The sequence below is a fragment of the Herpailurus yagouaroundi genome, unplaced genomic scaffold (assembly GCF_014898765.1).
Source record: "Herpailurus yagouaroundi ecotype Mexico unplaced genomic scaffold, PumYag 160, whole genome shotgun sequence".
In the NCBI taxonomy this organism is placed as follows: Eukaryota; Metazoa; Chordata; class Mammalia; order Carnivora; family Felidae; genus Herpailurus; species Herpailurus yagouaroundi.
In genome coordinates, this window is record NW_024412401.1 from 20,821,723 (window position 1) to 20,840,995 (window position 19,273).

Here is a 19,273-nt window from a genome sequence, read left to right on the forward strand (position 1 = left end):
TTTTCTCTTCTCATTAGCCCTGGACAATTAAATAGAACTTGGCTCCAACTCTCATAAACACCGGACACGACTGTTAGAAGGCGAGCACGCACACGGACGCAGAATGTGCTTGCCTTAATTTCCTTTTCATCTTACCACAGAAACAGAAATGCAATACTTGAGAATTTTTTTTAAAGAACTCTGCCTTCTTCAAGCCCCTCTCGCTCCCAAGAGCTGCAGGCTTCATTCCCGCCACCCTCCATTCCGCCGCTAGGTGGCAAGCTGCTCACAGCTGCCCGCAAACGCTCGCCTGGGAGGCGTCCTCCGGATGGAGCGCGTCACTCATCCCTGGCGATAATTGGCTATTTCGCCGACCCCCGGGGGGAGGAGCCAGCAGAGAACCGGAAGCGTTGGGTTCGGTGAGTGCACAGTGCGTGCGCATTCAGGGCTTAGCACCGACTTAAAAGAGGCAGACTGCAGCTCCTCCTCCAGCCTGAGGGGGCAGACCGGATTCCTACAAGGTGGAGGGCAGAACCTCCAGAGAGGGGTCACACTGATAAGGGCTGGGCCACATTGAGGGGAGGAGTCACGTTGAGAGGAGGGGGTCACAATGACCGGTGTAGTCACTCTGAGAGGTGGGGTCTCATTGTGTGGAAGGAACACACAGAGGAGGGGTGTCTCACTGAGGGGTTCTGATACACACTGATGGTGGCAGTATCATACTGGGGAAGGGTCCCTCTGAAGGGGGCGTCTCACTGAGGAAGTGAGGGGTCTCCGAAGGAAAGGGCTCCTGGAAGGGCGGGGTTTTGCCGAGGGGTGGGATCTCGCGGAAGGAGGGGCTTCCGGGCAGGTGGAGGCTTCTCTGCAGAGAGATAGGGTCATTTGGAGGAAAGAGTAGGAGGTTGAGGCTGGGTAGTCACTGGACGGATACTCCTCTCTTCCTCTGAACTTTATTCGAGGGAGGCGGGATGGAGTAAGGAGGTGTGGGCCACATCAGGGACGGGCTGGCCACAGGCTCACGATACAACTGCCCGAGAAGGGAGAAAGTGTCAGGGAATCCAGGGGTGTAAGGGTCGAGACCTGGGAAATGGGCAGGCTGGAACAGAGCGCGGGCCGGAAATGTAGGCAGGTTGCTGGGCTACCTCCGATTGTGGCTAGACCTGAAGTGTCTACTTTTCTGCCCTGCTGGCCCACGGAGCCCAGGAATCCGGCGGCTTCCTGAGCTCGGCTCTCTGTAGACAGTGGACTGAGGGTGGGAGGAGAGAAAGGACACCCAGAGCAGCTAAAAAGGTATTTGAGCTGCGCGGACGCACAATCAGCCCATAATTCCCTTCAGTTATTTAGCTCGGGCCTGAACTTATTTGGCCCCGACGTCCCAGACCCTCTCGCCCAGGGTGTCGCTGCCACGGGTTAGGGGTTGCGTACCTGAGGGGGCGTGGCCGCTGCCGGTGGGCCGGGCTGGAAGGAGTTAAGCGGAGGCCCGGCTCAGCCCCGCCCCTGGCAGGCCGCGGAGCCTGAGCCCCAGCGGCGAAGCGGAGCAGCCGCCGCCCGCCCGCCAGCCAGCCCGCCTCCGCCTGCGGGGAGTCCGCCCGCTTGCCCGCCGGCCCCCGGGAGAGCCACAGCCACCGCCCGGCCCAGGCCCAGGCCCAGGCCCTGCGCCGAAAGAAGCGGAGCGGCGTTTACCCGGGCCCTGCAAGCCGGCGCGGCGGGGGCGGGCCCAGGATCTTCCGCTGATCTTCCATTCTCCCGGGCGGGAGCGGGAGCCCCTGCGTCCCGAATCGGGCTGGGCGCGCGCCCATGGCAAGCGCGGCCTGCCCGGGCCCCGGGGACCCTGCCATGTGAGGCAGGCCGGGGCTGGGGGCCCGGCCATGGCCGGGGAACGGCCCCCACTGCGGGGCCCTGGGCCAGGGCCCGGTGAGGCGCCGGGGGAGGGGCCCCCGGGGCCGGGGGGCACGGGTGGAGGCCCGGGCCGGGGCCGCCCCTCCTCCTACCGGGCTCTCCGCAGCGCTGTGTCCAGCCTGGCGCGCGTGGACGATTTCCACTGCGCCGAGAAGATCGGGGCCGGCTTCTTCTCTGAGGTCTACAAGGTAGGATCAGCAGAGAGGGCAGAGGGGCGGGACCGAGCCTTAGACGGGAGGCTGGAGCTAGGGGCCCCAGACCCGGACGACACTCGCGACCTGGCGAATCTGCACTGGACTCGCCGGCCCATGCCGCCCCCAGGTTCGGCACCGACAGTCAGGGCAAGTCATGGTGCTGAAAATGAACAGACTCCCCAGTAACCGGGGAAACACGCTACGGGAGGTGCAGCTGATGAACCGGCTCCGACACCCGAACATCCTAAGGTGAGCGGCCTCAGCCGCTTGCTGAGAAGCTTGCTGGGAGAAGAGGAAAGATCCCGCGGGAAAAGTGGGAACTGTAGAGGGGCCTGGGTTCTTACAGCCTACCCTCCTATCTTCCCCATCCTCTTCCAGGTTCATGGGGGTCTGTGTGCACCAGGGGCAGCTGCACGCTCTTACAGAGGTGAGGATGGGCCAGGAAGGAGGGGACCCCCCACCATCACCATGGGGAGAGAGAGTCAGCGCCCGATGCATCTACAGAGGAATAATGAGAGGCAGCAGGACCTCCTCCCATGGGAGGCTTCCTGAACTTCCCTTTGGGCTAACCACAAATAAAAGGCCTCAGTTGGTCACATTCCCTATATGCTCTATAACAATGTTGTCCAATAGAACTTTTTGTAGTGATGAAAATGTTCTGTAGGTACATGTGGGTAGGTAGCAGTAGAAATATGACTAGTGTGACTGGAGAGCTGAATGTTTAATTTTATTTAAACTTAATTTAAATTTAAATAGTTGCACAGGTCTTGGACAGGACAGCTCTAGAATATGAGCGGGAGATCCTAGCGCACAGACTCACCCTTCTGACCTTTGCGATCCTCCTAAGTGTCCCCTGGCTTACAAGTAGGAGACCTGCAGTACAGGCAGAAACCTTGACATTCATTCCCCTTCTACTCCCATTATGCCCCAGTATATGAATGGGGGAACCCTTGAACAGCTGCTCAGCTCTCCGGAACCCCTGTCCTGGCCTGTCAGGCTCCACCTGGCTCTGGACATTGCCCGTGGCCTGCGGTACCTGCATGCCAAAGGTGTATTCCACCGAGACCTAACATCCAAGGTAGGCTGGCCAGGTGGATGGAGGCATGAAAGGGGATTTGAAACTATTACACTGTATCTGACCCATGGATGTTGGAATGTGGATAGTAGACATATTAGGATGTTGGGGTAGCAAAGCATTGAAGAACGGGGGACTGGGGTGAAGGGGAGCTCTAAGGGGCTGGTTACCAGCCTATGTTTGCAGTGATAGATGAAATTGCAAGATTGTGGTGCATTAGAGAACTGGTAGATCAGAGAGGGTTGGGGTTCTTCTGGAGTGACAGGGCTTTGGGGTGTATATTGGGAGATAAGAGAACAGAAGGTGATGGGTGTATGGGGATGCTATGTGTGTGCCAGAACTGTCTGATCCGACGGGAAGACCAAGGCTTCACGGCTGTTGTGGGTGACTTCGGGCTGGCTGAAAAGATTCCTGTGTATAGGTGAGGTGAATGCCCCTGTGCTCCCTAAACTTTCTAGAAGGCCCCTATCTAAATGAAGCCTCCAGAGACATTTCCCTTGGAGTGGGGAGGGGGCTGACCTCATCCCCTTTTGTTTAGGGGGTTATCTGAGTGAGCTGTTTCTGACCACTCTGCCCCTACCCCTGCAGGGAAGGGGCAAGAAAGGAGCCATTGGCTGTGGTAGGTTCCCCATACTGGATGGCTCCAGAGGTGTTGCGGGGTGAGCTGTATGATGAGAAGGTAAGACATCAATCCTTCAGATACCCAAGGCCTTCCAGAGACCTTCGAGATACTTTTATAAGGTCCCATCCCAATTTCCTTAACAGCCCTACTGAATATTTAGGAGACCCCCAAGATCTCCCTTCCCCTTCATAGGCACCCCTCCAACACATGAAACTATCAAGACTTCCCCCCAAATTCTGACATATTCTGACAAAATTCTGACATGAAAACTGTCAGTGTCTTCCACTGACATTCTCTCCTCCCCCCCAGGCTGATGTCTTTGCCTTTGGGATTGTCCTCTGTGAGCTCATTGCACGAGTACCTGCCGACCCAGATTACCTACCCCGTACTGAGGTGAATGATGTCTCCAGGTTTGAAAAGGAGGAGCTCTAGACTGGTTCTCTGGAGGTTGAGGTCCTGACTGGGGGGCAGAAGGAGAACCCAAGGAAGGCTGACTTGAAGGCCCCTCTTCTCTGTACCCGCAGGACTTCGGCCTGGATGTGCCTGCTTTCCAGACCCTGGTAGGGGATGACTGCCCACTGCCCTTCCTGCTCTTGGCCATCCACTGCTGCAGTGTAAGATCCTCACTCCCTTTCCTTGCCTACCACCCACATCCATCAGCTGGCAAGGCTTTCCTGTCCCAGGTGGTGAGAGGAAAACTTAGGGACCCTCTTTTGGAGCAATGAATGAAGCTGCCCCTTTCTCTCCCCATCAGATGGAACCCAGCACTCGTGCTCCCTTCACCGAAATCACCCAGCACCTGGAATGGATCCTTGAGCAGCTGCCTGAGCCATCCCCCCTCACCAGGGCTCCCCTGACACACAATCAGAGTAAGTGAGCATGACCTTGACCCAACATAAGTCCTTTTGTGTCTCTTCCCTAGGACTGAGGGAATTGTCTGGGGAAGACTAAGTGTATTTATTAGCTGAGAAGGCTGTGGGTGGGTGGTGGTGAAAGGACATCTCAAAAAAAGATATTTTCAAATTCTAGAGCCAAGGAAGGAGAAGGAGGAAAGAAGAGGTAAAGGAGGGCTAGAGGTGACATCTCCCCCTTTCCAAAGTACCCAGTGGAACTCCCTTTTGTAAGCTCTAGTCCCACCAGCCTCCTGGTGAATAATGAGGCCTCAAGGAACTATGATCAATGCTAAGAACAGTAACCACACACTTCTCTGTCTACAGGGTCTGTTTCAAGAGGGGGTCCGTCTGCCACACTTCCTAGGCCAGACCCCCGGCTTTCCCGAAGCCGGTCAGACCTCTTCCTGCCCCCATCACCGGAATCACCCCCCAACTGGGGGGACAATCTGACTCGAGTCAACCCCTTTTCACTCCGGGAAGACCTCAGGGGAGGCAAGATCAAGCTGTTGGACACACCCAGCAAGCCAGTCGCCCCCCTGCCCCTTGTACCACCATCACCACTGCCCTCCACCCAACTGCCCTTGGTGACCACTCCAGAGACCCTGGTCCAGCCTGGGACACCTGCCCGTCGCTGCCGCTCGCTACCATCATCCCCTGAACTTCCCCGACGTATGGAGACAGCACTGCCAGGTCCTGGCCCCCCCACTGTGGGCCCCTCGGCTGAAGAAAGAATGGAGTGTGAGGGCAGTAGCCCTGAGCCAGAACCCCCAGGACCAGCTCCCCAGCTGCCCCTGGCCGTGGCCACAGACAACTTCATCAGCACTTGTTCCTCAGCCTCCCAGCCCTGGTCCCCTAGATCAGGACCTACCCTTAACAACAACCCCCCAGCTGTGGTGGTGAACTCCCCACAAGGCTGGGCTGGGGAGCCCTGGAACCGGGCCCAGCATAGCCTGCCCCGGGCAGCAGCCCTGGAGCGGACAGAACCCTCGCCGCCCCCCTCAGCTCCCCGGGAGTCTGATGAGGGGCTGCCCTGCCCTGGCTGCTGTCTTGGCCCGTTCAGCTTTGGCTTCCTGTCCATGTGCCCCCGCCCCACACCAGCTGTTGCCCGCTACCGCAACCTGAACTGTGAGGCGGGCAGTCTCCTCTGCCACCGAGGGCACCATGCCAAGCCTCCCACACCCGGCCTGCAGCTGCCTGGGGCACGCTCTTAGCAGTAGAGCCTGTGGTCTCTGGCCTCCAACCTTGGCCTTCAGGATGCCCTGTGAGGACAGAGCACACATATTGGACAGTGCCAGCCCCAGATGGGCTGACCGGCTCTTCTCCCCGTGTAGGGGAACCTCAGCATGGACTCAAGGGACAGAACATTTCCTATCTAGCCCCTGGGCTTGCTCTCCCGTGGGCAATCACTGAACCAGACAAAGCATTGCTGACACATGAGACTAACACGTGCAAATTATTTAAAAATATTTCAATAAAACTGCCTGGCTGGCTCCGGGCTGCCCCTATCCACTCAGCCCATGCGCCCTCCTCCACCCTGCCCCCAATTCCACTATGGGAAGTTCTTGGGGAGGCCAAAATCTCTTCTAGAGACTTCTTCACCCACTTTCCCAGGAACAGTCCAGTTTCTGGGACAGGATTTCAAGCAGGCGGCAGGCTGGCTAGAAGTGTTGGGCATGGATCAGCCCTTGCCTGGGCACTGCCCACAGAAGAGTGAAAGAACACTGGAGGGAAATGATCTTAGGTCCTGCAGGCTGCAGTTACAGGTGAGGGGCACAGGCTCTTGTTGGCACGTGTACCTGTAAGAGTGAAGCACCAGTGAGCTCCACATTCACTGTTATTAAGAATGCTCATCCAGCTCATCCCATCTTCTCAGACAGCCAAGCCTCCCTCCAGTTCCAGGCCTTCCCTGCCCAACCCCCCCTTACATAAGCAGACCAAGGCCCTGAAGTCTGTGGAGGTGACTGTCACTCTCAGGAATAAGTTTTTCCCCTGACTTCTGAGCCCCTGCTCTGAGATCCTCTCCCTCCTCCCTCCCCAACTCTCGTGCCTCAGTCCCATCCCTCGTGCTTACCCAACTCAGGGCAAAGAGTAGTCCTTATCTGGATTCCCGAAAGCTGCCATCTCACAGATGCAGGGAAGATGAGAAGTGCAGTCCTCCTGCTGCCACTTTGGCCAACTGGTTTGTACCTTGTAACATCTTGAGCTTCGACCATAATACCTAAAGATTGGTGAAGTAGAACTGGGATAAAATTCTGCCCCTCCCACCCCACCCCCCCATTTCACCCCACCCCCACTCCCTTCTCTCCCCTTGCCCTGCATTAAATACAATGAAGTCCTAGCTTGCCCTGCCTGCCTGAGGCCACGTCTGGGCATGGTTCACGGACAGATGTCTTTTCCAACCCGAAGAGGCTTTAGGACCAGGGGAGGGAAAAATCACCCAAGATGTTAAAGATGGAAACTCCAGTTAGGGAACATGGATGATGACTACCCTGTTTCAGGGTCCCTGGAGTTGATCTTCAAAGTTATCCCACTGCTCCCTTACTTCCTGGGGCAACTCTAGTGCCAAGTGGTCCTGACGGAGAAAGTGCCACCTCGGTTTCGGTAGCCTTGTCAAGGGATGGGAAGTTAGATGCCAGGGTTCATCAGCTGTGAAGCCCTAGCTAAAGCCTCACCTTCTTCCTCTGAGAGAAAGACGACATAGGTCCCAACCCAGTAACTTCAGGGCGCCTGGGTGGCTCAGTTGGTTAAGATCCAACTTCAGCCCAGGTTATGGTCTCATGGTTTGTGGGTTCAAAGCCCCACATCTAGCTCTGTGCTGACAGTGCAGAACCTACTTGGGGTTCTCTCTCTCTCTCTCTCTCTCTCTCTCTCTTTCACAAATAAATAAACTTAAAAAAAAAAAGGTCCCCACCTAGTAACTTGAAAAAAAAAAAAAAAGTGCCAGGGACTGCTAGGTACTGGGGAGGGGACAGAGAATAAGACTGTCCTAAGAAGTTATTAAGTAAAGAAAATGCACAAATAGGCAATTACAATATTGACTTATGAAAGAGTTTTGGGAGCAGAAACTGGAGAGGAATCTCAATACCATGTCTTTATGAAGGAATTATGGAGTTGGACATGCCCAGGAATCCTAACAGACTTACCCAGAGGATTTTTTACTATCAGCCTGCTGCCACATCTTAATATAGTTGGAGATAGCCCAAAATGAACCAGGAGGATTAACTTCTGTCAACATCTTCCTCGCATTGTTGAGATAATTACCCTGAGGGGAGATTCAGAGAGATGAGAGGTATGTGGAAAGTGATGAGAAATATTCCAATATGGGGGGGGGGGGGCGCGGGGAGGTAGGGGAGGGAATGGGCCAGTAGAAGAAAATGAACACTACAGGGAGCTCTATGAGCTTTGACCAAGAGGACTGTGTCTGACTGGTGCATGACATCAGCTCATCAGTGACCTATCCCTGCAGCCTTCAAGCCACCATGCAGATGGAGGCTCACCCTTCAGTTCACCTCCCAGCTGGGTAAGAATTTCTGCCAGCCTTTGAAGGGGAGTCAGTCCATGAGCTGCTCTGTTCACAAGGAGCCAGTCCCTTCAATCCAGCCCACCAGTTTGGGACCTCTCTGCCTGAAATTCCATGAGAGTCAAAGAAGCTACTAAGCAGCACTGAGAGCTGAGCAGAAAGCTGAGATGAGAAACAGGTTAAAGTAAAGATGGTTCATAAGCTTCAACTCTCATGCCACCTCCAGTCAGTTGGTAGGGGCCACCTCAAGCACTGTGCTGAGAAGCTGCACGGAAAAAGGACGCGTGCCACGTGTGCACTGCCATTCCTAACTGACGGCATAGATCCCTCTACCCACTACGGTCTGTGAATGAGGGTATGCTTACTGAGTAATAAATGTCATTGAAGGTGGCCAGGTCAGAGGACAGAGATTTACAGTGGTTTTGGCTCTCATCCCAAGTTCTTGCAGTAAGTGAGATGTAAAAGCAACTCTTCTCACTCAGTATCCATCCTGAGGGACAGCAGGTATCTAAAAACCAGAAAGAATGTGACAGCACAGCCCAAACCCAAGAGGGAGATCTCCCCATTTGGGATGAAAGTGAGGACTCTGCGACCTGGTTGCTCACAGTGTCCCCCTCAGTCTAATCTCGGCACCTTTACTGACTTCTAACACTTGATCTTTGCGATCTTTCTTTCTTCGGCCTCCCCTAGTAATTCCATTCCTACACACATTTAGGAAAAGCCTTTGGTATTCAACAACATCACTCCTTAACAGGCTGGGAGCTTTATTTTCATAGGGCTGATGGTACTACTACCGATTTCTGAATGATTGCAGTCTCCCCCCTACACCTTGGCTAACCTCACCTGGGCCTCCCATAAGTGTTCAGTAGGCTCTAATTCATCTCAGTAGGTCCCTAAGCATTCCTCACTGCATATTCAAAACTTTCCCATACTCCTCAAGCTGCTAGCCACCTCCCCTTTCCTCCCCACTCTTCCACAAGTAATAACCTTCGTTCCTGTTCTGCTGAAATTGTCAGACACTTGATGTGAACTCTCTCCATTTCCTTCCCTTCCACCCCAAAATTTGTCTCTTCCCTGCTCCTCTGTTCCTGATCATAAGAAATAAACATCCCTCTTTCTTCAACAGCTTTGTTCCATGAGTCCTACCTCCATCACTCAAAGATCATTCCTTCCCCACTCGCTCCCTCTCTTCTGTCTACATTTTCTCATGTCCCCACCTAGCTACTCTCTTGCATTTCTGTCCCATGGCAACTAAAAGGAATAAAAAGTCAGTGTGGCCACCATGGAAGAGGCTGAGAGGATAAGGGTCATGCTGAAAAGTAGGCAGAGACCTTGGTAGCCAGGTGAAGGACTTTTATATTACAAGGAAGAATAAGTCAACATGGGGTTTTACATAGAGGAGTTTTGTTCACTGGCTGTATCCCAAGTGCTTGGTCACAGCACTGGACATATAGTATTTATTGCATAACTTTTGATGTAATTAATTAACTGGAATGGCATGATCAGATTTTGTTTTTAAAGGATCACCCCGGCTGCAACATGAAACGTGGATGGGGGAGGGAGGTGTGGAGGGATGTTTAGGAAAAACAGTGCAGCAAGCTGCCACAGTTATCGTTGCAGAAGATGGGGGTGGGCAAAAATGTGAACGAAAGTATAGATGCAGGGGTGGGAAATGGAGGGAGTTCCTCCGCCGGAGTCGGGCACTTGACTCTCGGGCACTTTCTGCTGAAAGTGACAGAGAAGGTGGTGGAGTAAGGAGCTATCGTGGAGGGCAAGCCACCACTGCACAGCTGCCAGGCAGCATTGAGGGACCGGCTGGGATGGAGACTAGAGTTCTGGTGGCACCAAGCAGAATGACCGCACAATATGGCACACGTGGGTGCAGGCATGCGCCAGGTGGGCACTTGAGTTCATCAGGTATCAACTCTGGTGCACCAGAAGGTGTAAAGGAACAAAGGAGCGAGTGGTTCAAGTGATGGATAGAGAAGTGCCAGCTGATGCAAAGAAAACAGGAGAGATAGTGGGTTAGAGGCCTCAATGAGGTTAAAGACGTGTAGGGAAAGCTTGGAGGAGGTGGGTGTGGTCAGAGTGGAGGTCTGAAGGAGAGCCTGGGCCTGGCGGGCTCAGTTGGAAGAGCATGCAACTTTTGCTCTCAGGGTCGTGAGTGCAAGCCACGCGTAGGGGGTAGCGATTACATCAGTAATACATGCATACGTACATACATAAAGAGACACCCGGGTGGCTCAGTCAGTTAAGAGTCTATTGACTTCAGCTCAGCTCATGATCTCACAATTCGTGAGATTGAGTCCCACATCTGGCTCTGCGCTGACAGGGCAGAGCCTGCTTGAGATTCTCTGTCTCCCTCTCTCTCTCTGCCCCTCCCCTGCTCGAACTCTCTCTCTCTCTCTCAAAATAAATAAATAAACCTTAAAACAAACAAACAACAAACAAAAAACAGATCTTGGAGTTGAGATCGGAAACCAGCCTTTTAGTGGAAGAGCAGTTTAGGATGCTGGGACCTAGGGTGTAGCTGAGGGAACGCGTGACAGCACTGCACGGAACGGAGAGTCATCGAGAATAAGAAGGCTAAAGAAATGAGGACTGGGTGTGTCTGCACATAATCTTACTATCTTAAGCCTTGGGGGAGTTATCCAGATGCCCCCTAAACTAGACAGAGCCTAACCTGGACCATAGGTCACCAGTCCGTGAACATTCCAGTTGCCTTGGCCCTGGCACCTCTAATCTCAGCCTGCTTTTTGCACCACCTCTCTCCTTTTATGTGGCCCCCTCCCTCACCCCCACACACTGCCTGGGCTCCTGCCTTCAAAATAGATGAACACTCCACCCCAGTTCCCTACCCCACATTACCCACCCCCACCTCATTGTGAGTGCCACCCACACTTGAGAGCTTCAGCTACTTTGCCCCACCGCGCCTCATCAATCACTAATTCTTAACCTTTGAGGAATTTCAGATGTAGTGAGAAATAAAGCTATAGACCCTCTCTTTAGAAAAATGTGCAAACAACCAGTTTCACATCCAAATTCAGGGGGTTCCCAGATCTTTGACTCTGATATCAAACCACATGAGACCTGAGTTTGGTGCTTTGGACAGTGAGATCTGCATTGCTGGCTGCCACCCTCCTCTCCTGGAGGATCTGCCTCAGAGCTGGGTGAGTCGCCCTAAATCCAGTATGCAACTTGATCCTCCTCTCTGTTAGCCAAGGCTGCACAGCTTGTGTCAGCCACCACTCTGATTTACGACCCCTTTCCTCAACAACTTAATACGGCCCCTGATAGATAGATCCTGCCCCTGCCACGAGTGTGTCCTCATTTCAATCTGTCCCTCACGTACACCCTCCCATCTTTCCTCTCCCAGAGCAGATACCTGATAAGGGGCATGTGAACAAGGGCTTCATTGTATCCTTCATCCGGCTTAGCCTCTGCTCCAAGGTCCTCCTCTGTACCTCCTCACTTTGCAAGGCCTCCTTGGTCTTCTCCCTGTCAGACTGGCAGGCCTGTAACTGCTCTTGGGTAGCCTGGTGAACCCTCTGTTCCTCCTGTAGTGCTTCCTGACTCAGGGCTAGTTCCCTCTTGGACCCCTGCAGATCCTCTTCCCTCTTCCCCAGCTGGGTTATCTTTAGGTGGAGCTGCTGCCTCAGGCTGCTGTTAGTGGCTTCCAGAACACTGTTCATCTGCTGGAGCTGCTGAGATACCTGCAGATCTGTTCAGCCATAATGAGATTTGGAGGACATCTTCCTCAGCCATGCTCTGGTGCCCTGAGACTTCAGCATCAGTCTTTTGTCTGCTCTTGAAAATTTTTGCATAACAGGCTGAAATATAGGATCTGACTGCCTAAAGCTTAAGGAGGTACTGGATCAGGTAAGGACAATTTAGGAAGACACGGCACTCTAAAACAGACCTGGCTGGAAACCAGACCAAAAGCTAAGGGAGGTGGTGGTGACTGGGGGCCCTGCCCAGAGAAGGGCAGCCGCTGGAGACAGTAGGGGAGAAAATTGCTTGGGGTAAGTGGGAAAGGGGAGACGGCCATACTCACAGCGCACTCCCAGGCAGATGGCGGCCACCCCTAACAGCAGGCAGGCGAGGAGCAGGCCAAGAAAGAGGTACAGCGTGCAGGCTGCGCGGCCTTAGGGAGACAGTGGGATGAAGGGCAGAGACCCCCACGAAAGTCTATAGCCTGAGGGGCTGGCTGGGTGGGTGGTATTCATGGGAAAGGGCATCCCTCAGAGGACGTGGTGCAGGCATGGTGGGTTTTGTCGGGTAGTGGGTTTCCGCAGGTAGCGAGGGAAGATGTTCCAGAATAAGGGCTGGGATTGCTGCTGGTAAGGATTGAGGGGCGTGTCGCTGGTAAGATGGGAACTAAATCTCAGACGGAGACAGAGGACGGGGATATAGGAGTGGGGACCATCGTAACGGGGGGAGACGGGAGGATCTAGGTCAACCTGTGGGAAAGATATATGTGGATATTGGGGGTGAAAAGGCCGGGAAAGGGGGTCTCGGGGCTGCCCGCGCAGTCCGGAGGGCTGTTCCGGCAAACTCTTGGTACCAGACCTGCACACCGCCGGACAGGGCACCAGCCCAGCTGGGACCCCGCCAGCACTTCACTTCGCTATCACCTCCCGGGGCGGCAGCGCCGGGTGGGTGATGTGGGGGCGGCCGCCCAGCGGGAGGCCCAGCCGCGTGCCCGAGCGCGAGCCCTGCGGCGCGGGGAGGGCGGGGCGCGCAGGTGGGGAGGGCTCCGTACTCACCAGTGAGAATCCTCCCGGCAGCTGGTGACGCCACGGAGCTCCAGGACGCAGTTGGCTGCTCCGCCTGGAGCCCTGCGGACCGGTGGCTACTCCAGTCTGAAGACGGGAAGCCCCGGGAAATTCCTTTCTTTCCGCCCTCTCCTTCTCCACCGCGCCGAGAAGCCTTCAGCGACACGCTAGAGTACTCTGGGACACGCTTAGCATTCTCTGGAGTTCTGCCTCTCCCCCAGGATTCTTGTGTCTCTCCTGGGTCTTACTATAGCCTCTCCCCGGGGATCCCCTCCTCTCCCTCCTGGGTCTCTCCTTATGTTTTCCGCAGCCTTCTCCACCCCCCCCCCCCCATCGGCCTGCCCCAAATCCTCTTCCTGGAAGCGCGTCCATCCCCCTCCCCTGCCCTCTCTTCTCTGTCCCATGACTCCCCACTTCCTATTCGAACTCCTCTCCCCACAGGGCTGCCCTGACCCCTCCCCGGATCCCTTGTCTCCACCTTGCCCCCGGGGAGCTTTATTTTTCCCTGGCTCCCATTTATCCAGTGTTCAGTATTCTCTTTCCTAAGCACCCCCTCCTTTTCCAAGGGTGTTGTTCCCCCCCCCCCAAGAATACTGTGGACTTGCAGCTCGAGACACAGCTCTCCTCCCCCCCCGCCCCCCCCCCCCCCCCAACAGACAGGCTCTGAGCTTTCCCTACCTGCTTTGTCCCCTACTCCAGAAGAGGCCAAGCTCAAGGGCCCACCTGAGACTGAGACTGAGGGCACTTGTACATTCTCGTAGGTGAGTTCCTCATCTTCATCAGCCTCTGGGGCAGGAGAGGAGAGAAAAGGTGGAGGTGGGGTAGAGTCATGAGGGAGCATAAGGTTGCAAAATCAAGGAGATGCTTCTTCCACCCTTACCCTGTCCTGACCGGCTGGAGACGCTCTTCTTCAGGGGAGCCTTCACAAACCGCAGGTCTGCATAGGTGATGGCCTCAGCCATGGCCCTGAGCACCTCTGCTCCCACCCTTCTCCCCCTTCTTCCACTGGCCCCAAGCTTCCCTTGACACTCTCCCCTCTGTCCCTTCACACTCTTAGGCTCTGTGTTCCTTCGGTGACTGCACAGCTTAGTGCTTTACCCTGTGACTTCCAGTTACAAAAGAGGAAGATGTGAGCAAGTCTCAGACAGATGGGTTCAGTGAAGCAGATGGCATCCCTAAGCCTCTGCCAGAGGGACAGCCTGGGAAACTGAGGTCCAGAACATGTGGGTAGAGGCTGGAGGTGTCAGGGCTCACTACTCAGGCCTGTCCCTGTGTCCTGCCTGTGCTCCCCCTGCATGCATCCCAGACCCATTTTGGCAGTACTGGGCTCTAAATGCCTATCCTCCTGATCATCTACCCTGATTTGCCCCATGCTCTTCTCTTGGCTGCTCTGTGCACGAGCTTATCTATGTGTTGTCAGAGCTCTTTTGTGCCCAACTAAACACAGAAGATGTCCCCAGTCATTGCTCCAGAATGGAACTCCATCCTCTCCATCACACCGGGGTATCCTACTTTGGAGCCCGTGCTCCTCCTCATCCTGCGGTTCCTAGCAGATGTAGGTTCCCAGAAAGAGGCCCTTGATTTGGTGGGGCTCATTTCCTTATCAGTTTGGGGGCTTTCAGGGTAGACTCAGCTCCCCTCCAGCTGTACTCCTACAGGGCTTCTGAGGATCTCACACATAGGAAGGTTCTCACTCCAAAGCCCTTCCTGAGAATGTGGCAGCCCTTTGGAGGATGCAGAGGATCTGGGGCCACACTGCTTCTCTTCTATAAACTCCCCCAGACTCCCTCTTCACAAACTCTCCCTGGCCTTCTGGACCCTTGTTCCCTTCTGACTACATGTTTGGCCAATCAGCCCCTTCCCCATCCGTCTTGCCCCCTGCTGGACTTGGGACATCTGAGCTGGATCCAGCAAGCTGAGTCCAGGAGGCAGAAGCTTGGGGATAGGCCTGGGCTGGGGGTGAGGATGAGGGACAACCCACAGCTTGTGCACTTTGGGAAAAGCCTGCAGCACGGACCATATATACTCCCTTGTGGGGGGTCAGGGAGCAGGTGAACAAAGGAGTAGTGTGGCGGTGAAGAAGGGCGGCAGCTTCTCTCAGAAGGGAGGCAGGGAAACAAAGCACGGCTGGGTCCTGAGTGCACGGACTCTGAACCTGAGGTTTTGATATTTTCTTGTTTTGGTTTTAGTTTTTTTCTCTTACTTTCCTTCTAAAGGTCTTCCTTTAAAGAAGAGTCTCAACATTGTCCCTTTACACCCAGCCCCAAGGAAAAAGGGGGCATTCGTGGGAGAAGAGCAGGGGCTGGGAGGCCCTCATGGGTGCCAAGGGCCTAGCTGAGAGGGAGACCAGTGGGGGAGGAGGGGCTGTCGAACAGTAGTTCAAAGGTGCTCCCTAATGTTCTTTTACCAGGATGTGACCCCAAAGGGCTTACTTCCACAGGTGGGAAGAAGCTGGAACAAGACAAGGTATGTAGGTGGGAAAAAACCCACTTGCAGTGGGTGACGTCTGCCCCCGCAGAACCTCTTCACACACTGCCACCTCTGTGGGGAGGAAAAAGGAAGGGGAAGGAGGTCCTCACCACACGCTAACAGCCGTAGTGTATGACTAGTAGTGTGTGGAGGAGTGCTGTGATGGGCCCTATGGGTCTGTTGAGAGCTCTGCCCAATAGCACCCCACAGCCCACCCACACAAAGGGCCCACTGAGGTAGAAAAACACGTTTGTCACCTGAGGAGAGGCAGGCATATTGCCTGTGTGTGAGTGTGCACGTGTGTACATGCATCCCCTGGTCTTTGCAGGATGTGGGGGTATCTGTGTGAGGTGAGCATCTATGTCAAGGGCTGCTGGGAGGATGAAGCTCTGAGGATTCTGTGGGCTGAAGGGTGCCTGTGAGAGCTGTTATTTTTTTTCATGGCAGGGAATGAGAGGCCATTTTCAGAAAAGTCTTAAAAGGTGATGGGGACAGATTATAGAAGTATTTCTTTTTTAAGACTCACTGTTTCCTAAGGTGTCCCTGCAGCTGTTAACCGTCCTTGCTTAACTAAAGTTTCCAACAACCTTGTCCCCTCCCCCAGTCACCCTATCAGGACCTCCTCCAGATAACAGAGGACAGTGTGTGTTGGTGGCTCCCTGGGGGCCCGTGGGGCCTAAGAGAGTGAGTGGGAGCACATAGAGCAGCTGGTGGCATGGGTGGGTGGGGGCTGTCAGGGTACTTGTATCTGTGGTGTATGGGGGCGGGGCAGTGTGTACATAGATCCGTTTTGCAGGAACATCTGCAGGAATTCAATAAACTATAGATAATATCCCCGTTTTCAGAACCAATACACAAGCGAGCAAGGCCTGGAGGCCAGGTGAAATACCAAACCAAGTTTCCAGTATGTGCTCAAAAAAAGAACCAATGGATATGCTGCCTAAATGGGACCTTGGAGAGGCTTCAAGAGAGAAGGTCCCCAAATGCACCTGGAGTGAGCTAAACTGCACATCCACAATGGCATAGACAACTTAAGCAGTCTTGGTCTGTGTCTCTGTCCTCCTTAGCTCTTGTGGGGATGGTTACACATCTCCTTATGACGTTCTGCTTTCCCTTCCGATGCCTTCTTTTGTGAATAGGGTGTGAGAGAGGGATCCTTCTTCCCCACATGTGTCTTTGCAATATTGACATTCACATTACCTTTCAAGATTGGATATCAGAAAGGACGCCTGAAACTCGTACTGTGCCTCCACTTGCCCAAATGTCAGGAGAGCCTGGGGCCTTTTAAGAGCTGAGAAGCCAGTGCTGTTCATTTCAGCTTTTCCATAACCATTATATCATATGAGCACAGACACCAAAGCCCATTTCTTGCTCTCTCCTGGCCTCTCCATTGTTTGTTACAGGGACTCGGTTGTAAAGGTAGATAACAGGAGGCAGCCCAGCGATGAGGACAGCAAATGAGGAATTTGCTGTGTGGAAAGGGGCTCATCTGTATAAATTTTGGTGAAGTCCAGCCCACATCAAGAAGTCAAGGAAGGCTTCTGAGACCCTGAAAACCAGGTTGTATCCAACTTCATTACTTTAGTCCACTGGCTCTGGGAGGCTCTAATTTATAGACAGAGCATGGTAGGCAGAATAATGGCCTCTCCAAAATGTTCACACTTTAATCCCCAGAATCTGTGAATATGTTACTTTACTTGACAAAAATGTAAATGTGGTTAAGGACTTACTACATTTAGTAAAAACATCCAAGATATGTTAAATAATAAGAATAATAACAGGCATCTCTGTCTAAATTTTTTTTTTTAATGTTTATTTATTTTTGAGAGAGAGAGACAGAGCATGAGTAGGGGAGGGGCAGAGAGAGAGGGAGACACAGAATCTGAAGCAGGCTCCAGGCTCTGAGCTGTCAGCACAGAGCCCGACGCAGGGCTCAAACTCACAAACTGTGAGATCATGACCTGAGCCAAAGTCAGACACTCAACCAACTGAGCCACCCAGGTGCCCCACTAAATGTTTATTTTAATGGAAGTGGTTTTAGTATTTCACCCTTGAGAACAATGTTTGCTGTTAAGTTTTAGTAAAAAGCCTTCATTATATTTCAGCAGTTTTCCTCTTTTTCATTTTTACATAGAATTTTTATAAGGAACTATATTAAATTAAGCTGGCTCTAACTATTAAATATGGGAGCTTTTCTTCTTTTCCTATAGTTTTGACTAAATTAAATGGCATGGAAGCTATCATTATTTAAGAATAGATAAAACTTAGTTCTGGTGTCATTTGAATGCAATCTTTTCTAAAAGTAGGCCTATAATCACCTTTTTATTCTAGTCTTTTCTAAGATAAGTTGAGCTATTCAAGCTTTCTTCTTTCTCTTGGGCCAATTTTAGTAATTTACATTTTTCCTAAAATGTGTCTATTACCTCTAAATTTTCAAGTTAGTTGATGAGGAATTTTATTTATTATTATTATTTTTTTTTTTTTCAACGTTTATTCATTTTTGGGACAGAGAGAGACAGAGCATGAACGGGGGAGGGGCAGAGAGAGAGGGAGACACAGAATCGGAAACAGGCTCCAGGCTCTGAGCCATCAGCCCAGAGCCCGACGCGGGGCTGGAACTCACGGAGCGCGAGATCGTGACCTGGCTGAAGTCGGACGCTTAACCGACTGCGCCACTCAGGCGCCCCTTAAAGAACTTTTTAAAGTGTATGCTCTTTAGTATTTTTGTTGGTTCTCCATTTCATTCATGTCAGCTTTTGACATTTCCTGCTTATTTTTGGTTTCTTGTTCTTTTTGTAATCTATTGAAATAAGTACTCCCCTTTCTCTCTCTCTCTCTCTCTCTCTCTCTCTCTCTCTCTCTCTCTCTCTTAAGCTTGCTATCTTTATAGCATTTGGGGCATATATGATACAGGGCAATTGAGATGGCATCCAGTATTACACTATTTTTTCATTAAGCATTTAAATTTTGTAAATACTATAATTTTGTTCTTTTTTAAAACCAGCTTTACTGTATTGTAATTGACACGCAATAAATTTTATCAGTATTAAGTGTACAATCCTATGAGTTTTGACAAATGTAATTCAGTCATTTAACCACCACCACAATCAAGATCCAGAAGATTCCCATCATCCTAAATGTTCCCTCCTACCTCTTTGCAAGCAATCCTCACACCACTTCCAGCTGGTAACTTAAATTCCCCTTGTTGGGTACCAGTGTTACCACTGCTTTCTCTTTATCTGCCTGGTGTCTCTTTCCCATATCTTTAATTTGAATCTTTATCACTTTGCCTTTTTTTTTCTTTAATGTTTATTTGTTTTTGAGAGAGAGAGAAAGAGCGCATGTGAGGGGCAGAAAGAGAGGGGGACAGAGGATCTGAAGGAGGCTCCTCGCTGACAACAGAAAGCCTAATGTGGGGCTTGAACTCACGAACTGTGGGATCATGACCTGAGCCCAAGTAGGGTGCTTAACCCACTGAGCCACCCAGGTGTCCCTTGATCACTTTGCTTAGAAGAAGTATGTTTCTTCTAAGTAGCATTGACCAGATTTTGACTTATAAGAAAGTCTTAGAGTCTTTTAATGGAAGAATTCAGTCCACTCATATTTACTATACTGAGTGATATATTTGATTTATTTCCATCTTACTTGTTTTTGGATTTGTAAACATTGTTGTGAACCCTTCTTTACCTTTGTTGGAGTGAATGAATGGCTATTCATCCCATTTTCTCCTTGTTAATTTGGAGTTTGTCGTTCTATTAATAGTTACCATCTTTTGCCTTGTTCTCTGAAATAGATGCACATGATTGTTCTAGTATGTGAAAACAGAACAACTATTTCCATCATACTT

General features: G+C 52.3%; 2 protein-coding genes and 1 long non-coding RNA gene across 5 annotated transcripts; 2 read left to right on the forward strand and 1 right to left on the reverse strand.

Moving 5' to 3' along the window:
* The first annotated feature begins 839 nt into the window (after positions 1-839).
* Positions 840-6,167, forward strand: TESK1 (testis associated actin remodelling kinase 1). The gene is made up of 10 exons (XM_040481614.1): positions 840-2,066; positions 2,200-2,321; positions 2,451-2,499; positions 3,004-3,150; positions 3,486-3,568; positions 3,736-3,826; positions 4,079-4,162; positions 4,294-4,383; positions 4,524-4,638; positions 4,987-6,167. Exons 1-10 carry the CDS (start codon positions 1,848-1,850, stop codon positions 5,871-5,873), a joined length of 1,887 nt encoding a protein of 628 aa, XP_040337548.1. The 5' UTR covers positions 840-1,847; the 3' UTR covers positions 5,874-6,167.
* Positions 6,110-14,154, reverse strand: CD72 (CD72 molecule). 3 transcript variants are annotated; one of them, XM_040481615.1, is made up of 9 exons: positions 13,838-14,127; positions 13,636-13,743; positions 12,949-13,044; positions 12,237-12,326; positions 11,568-11,903; positions 8,548-8,690; positions 7,806-7,924; positions 6,734-6,880; positions 6,110-6,458 (listed from the first exon to the last, which is right to left on the reverse strand). In XM_040481615.1, the coding sequence occupies exons 1-8, from the start codon at positions 13,917-13,919 to the stop codon at positions 6,739-6,741; spliced, it is 1,116 nt and encodes a 371-aa protein (XP_040337549.1). In that variant the 5' UTR covers positions 13,920-14,127; the 3' UTR covers positions 6,110-6,458; positions 6,734-6,738. The 3 variants fall into 3 exon arrangements, with proteins under 3 accessions (XP_040337549.1, XP_040337551.1, XP_040337550.1); XM_040481617.1 differs by lacking the exon at positions 12,237-12,326 and having other exon boundaries at positions 13,838-14,122; XM_040481616.1 differs by lacking the exons at positions 6,110-6,458; positions 6,734-6,880 and adding an exon at positions 6,976-7,071 and having other exon boundaries at positions 13,838-14,154.
* LOC121034637 (uncharacterized) lies at positions 13,613-17,277 on the forward strand. The gene is made up of 3 exons (XR_005792539.1): positions 13,613-13,718; positions 15,368-15,423; positions 16,272-17,277. It is a non-coding gene; the product is annotated as an uncharacterized LOC121034637 (long non-coding RNA).
* Positions 17,278-19,273: the final 1,996 nt, after the last annotated feature.

Excerpts from the sequence above, each read along its gene's own strand:
- TESK1 (XM_040481614.1), top strand. The coding sequence starts at position 1,848 with ATGGCCGGGGAACGGCCCCCACTGCGGGGCCCTGGGCCAGGGCCCGGT. Across the intron at positions 2,322-2,450 it reads CGACACCCGAACATCCTAAG|GTTCATGGGGGTCTGTGTGC; the intron begins GTGAGCGGCCTC and ends ATCCTCTTCCAG. Across the intron at positions 3,827-4,078 it reads GTGAGCTGTATGATGAGAAG|GCTGATGTCTTTGCCTTTGG; the intron begins GTAAGACATCAA and ends CCTCCCCCCCAG.
- CD72 (XM_040481615.1), bottom strand. The coding sequence starts at position 13,919 with ATGGCTGAGGCCATCACCTATGCAGACCTGCGGTTTGTGAAGGCTCCC. Across the intron at positions 8,691-11,567 it reads GTTCACATGCCCCTTATCAG|ATACCTGCTGTCCCTCAGGA; the intron begins GTATCTGCTCTG and ends TCTGGTTTTTAG. Across the intron at positions 7,925-8,547 it reads TCAATGACATTTATTACTCA|GGTAATTATCTCAACAATGC; the intron begins GTAAGCATACCC and ends ATCTCCCCTCAG.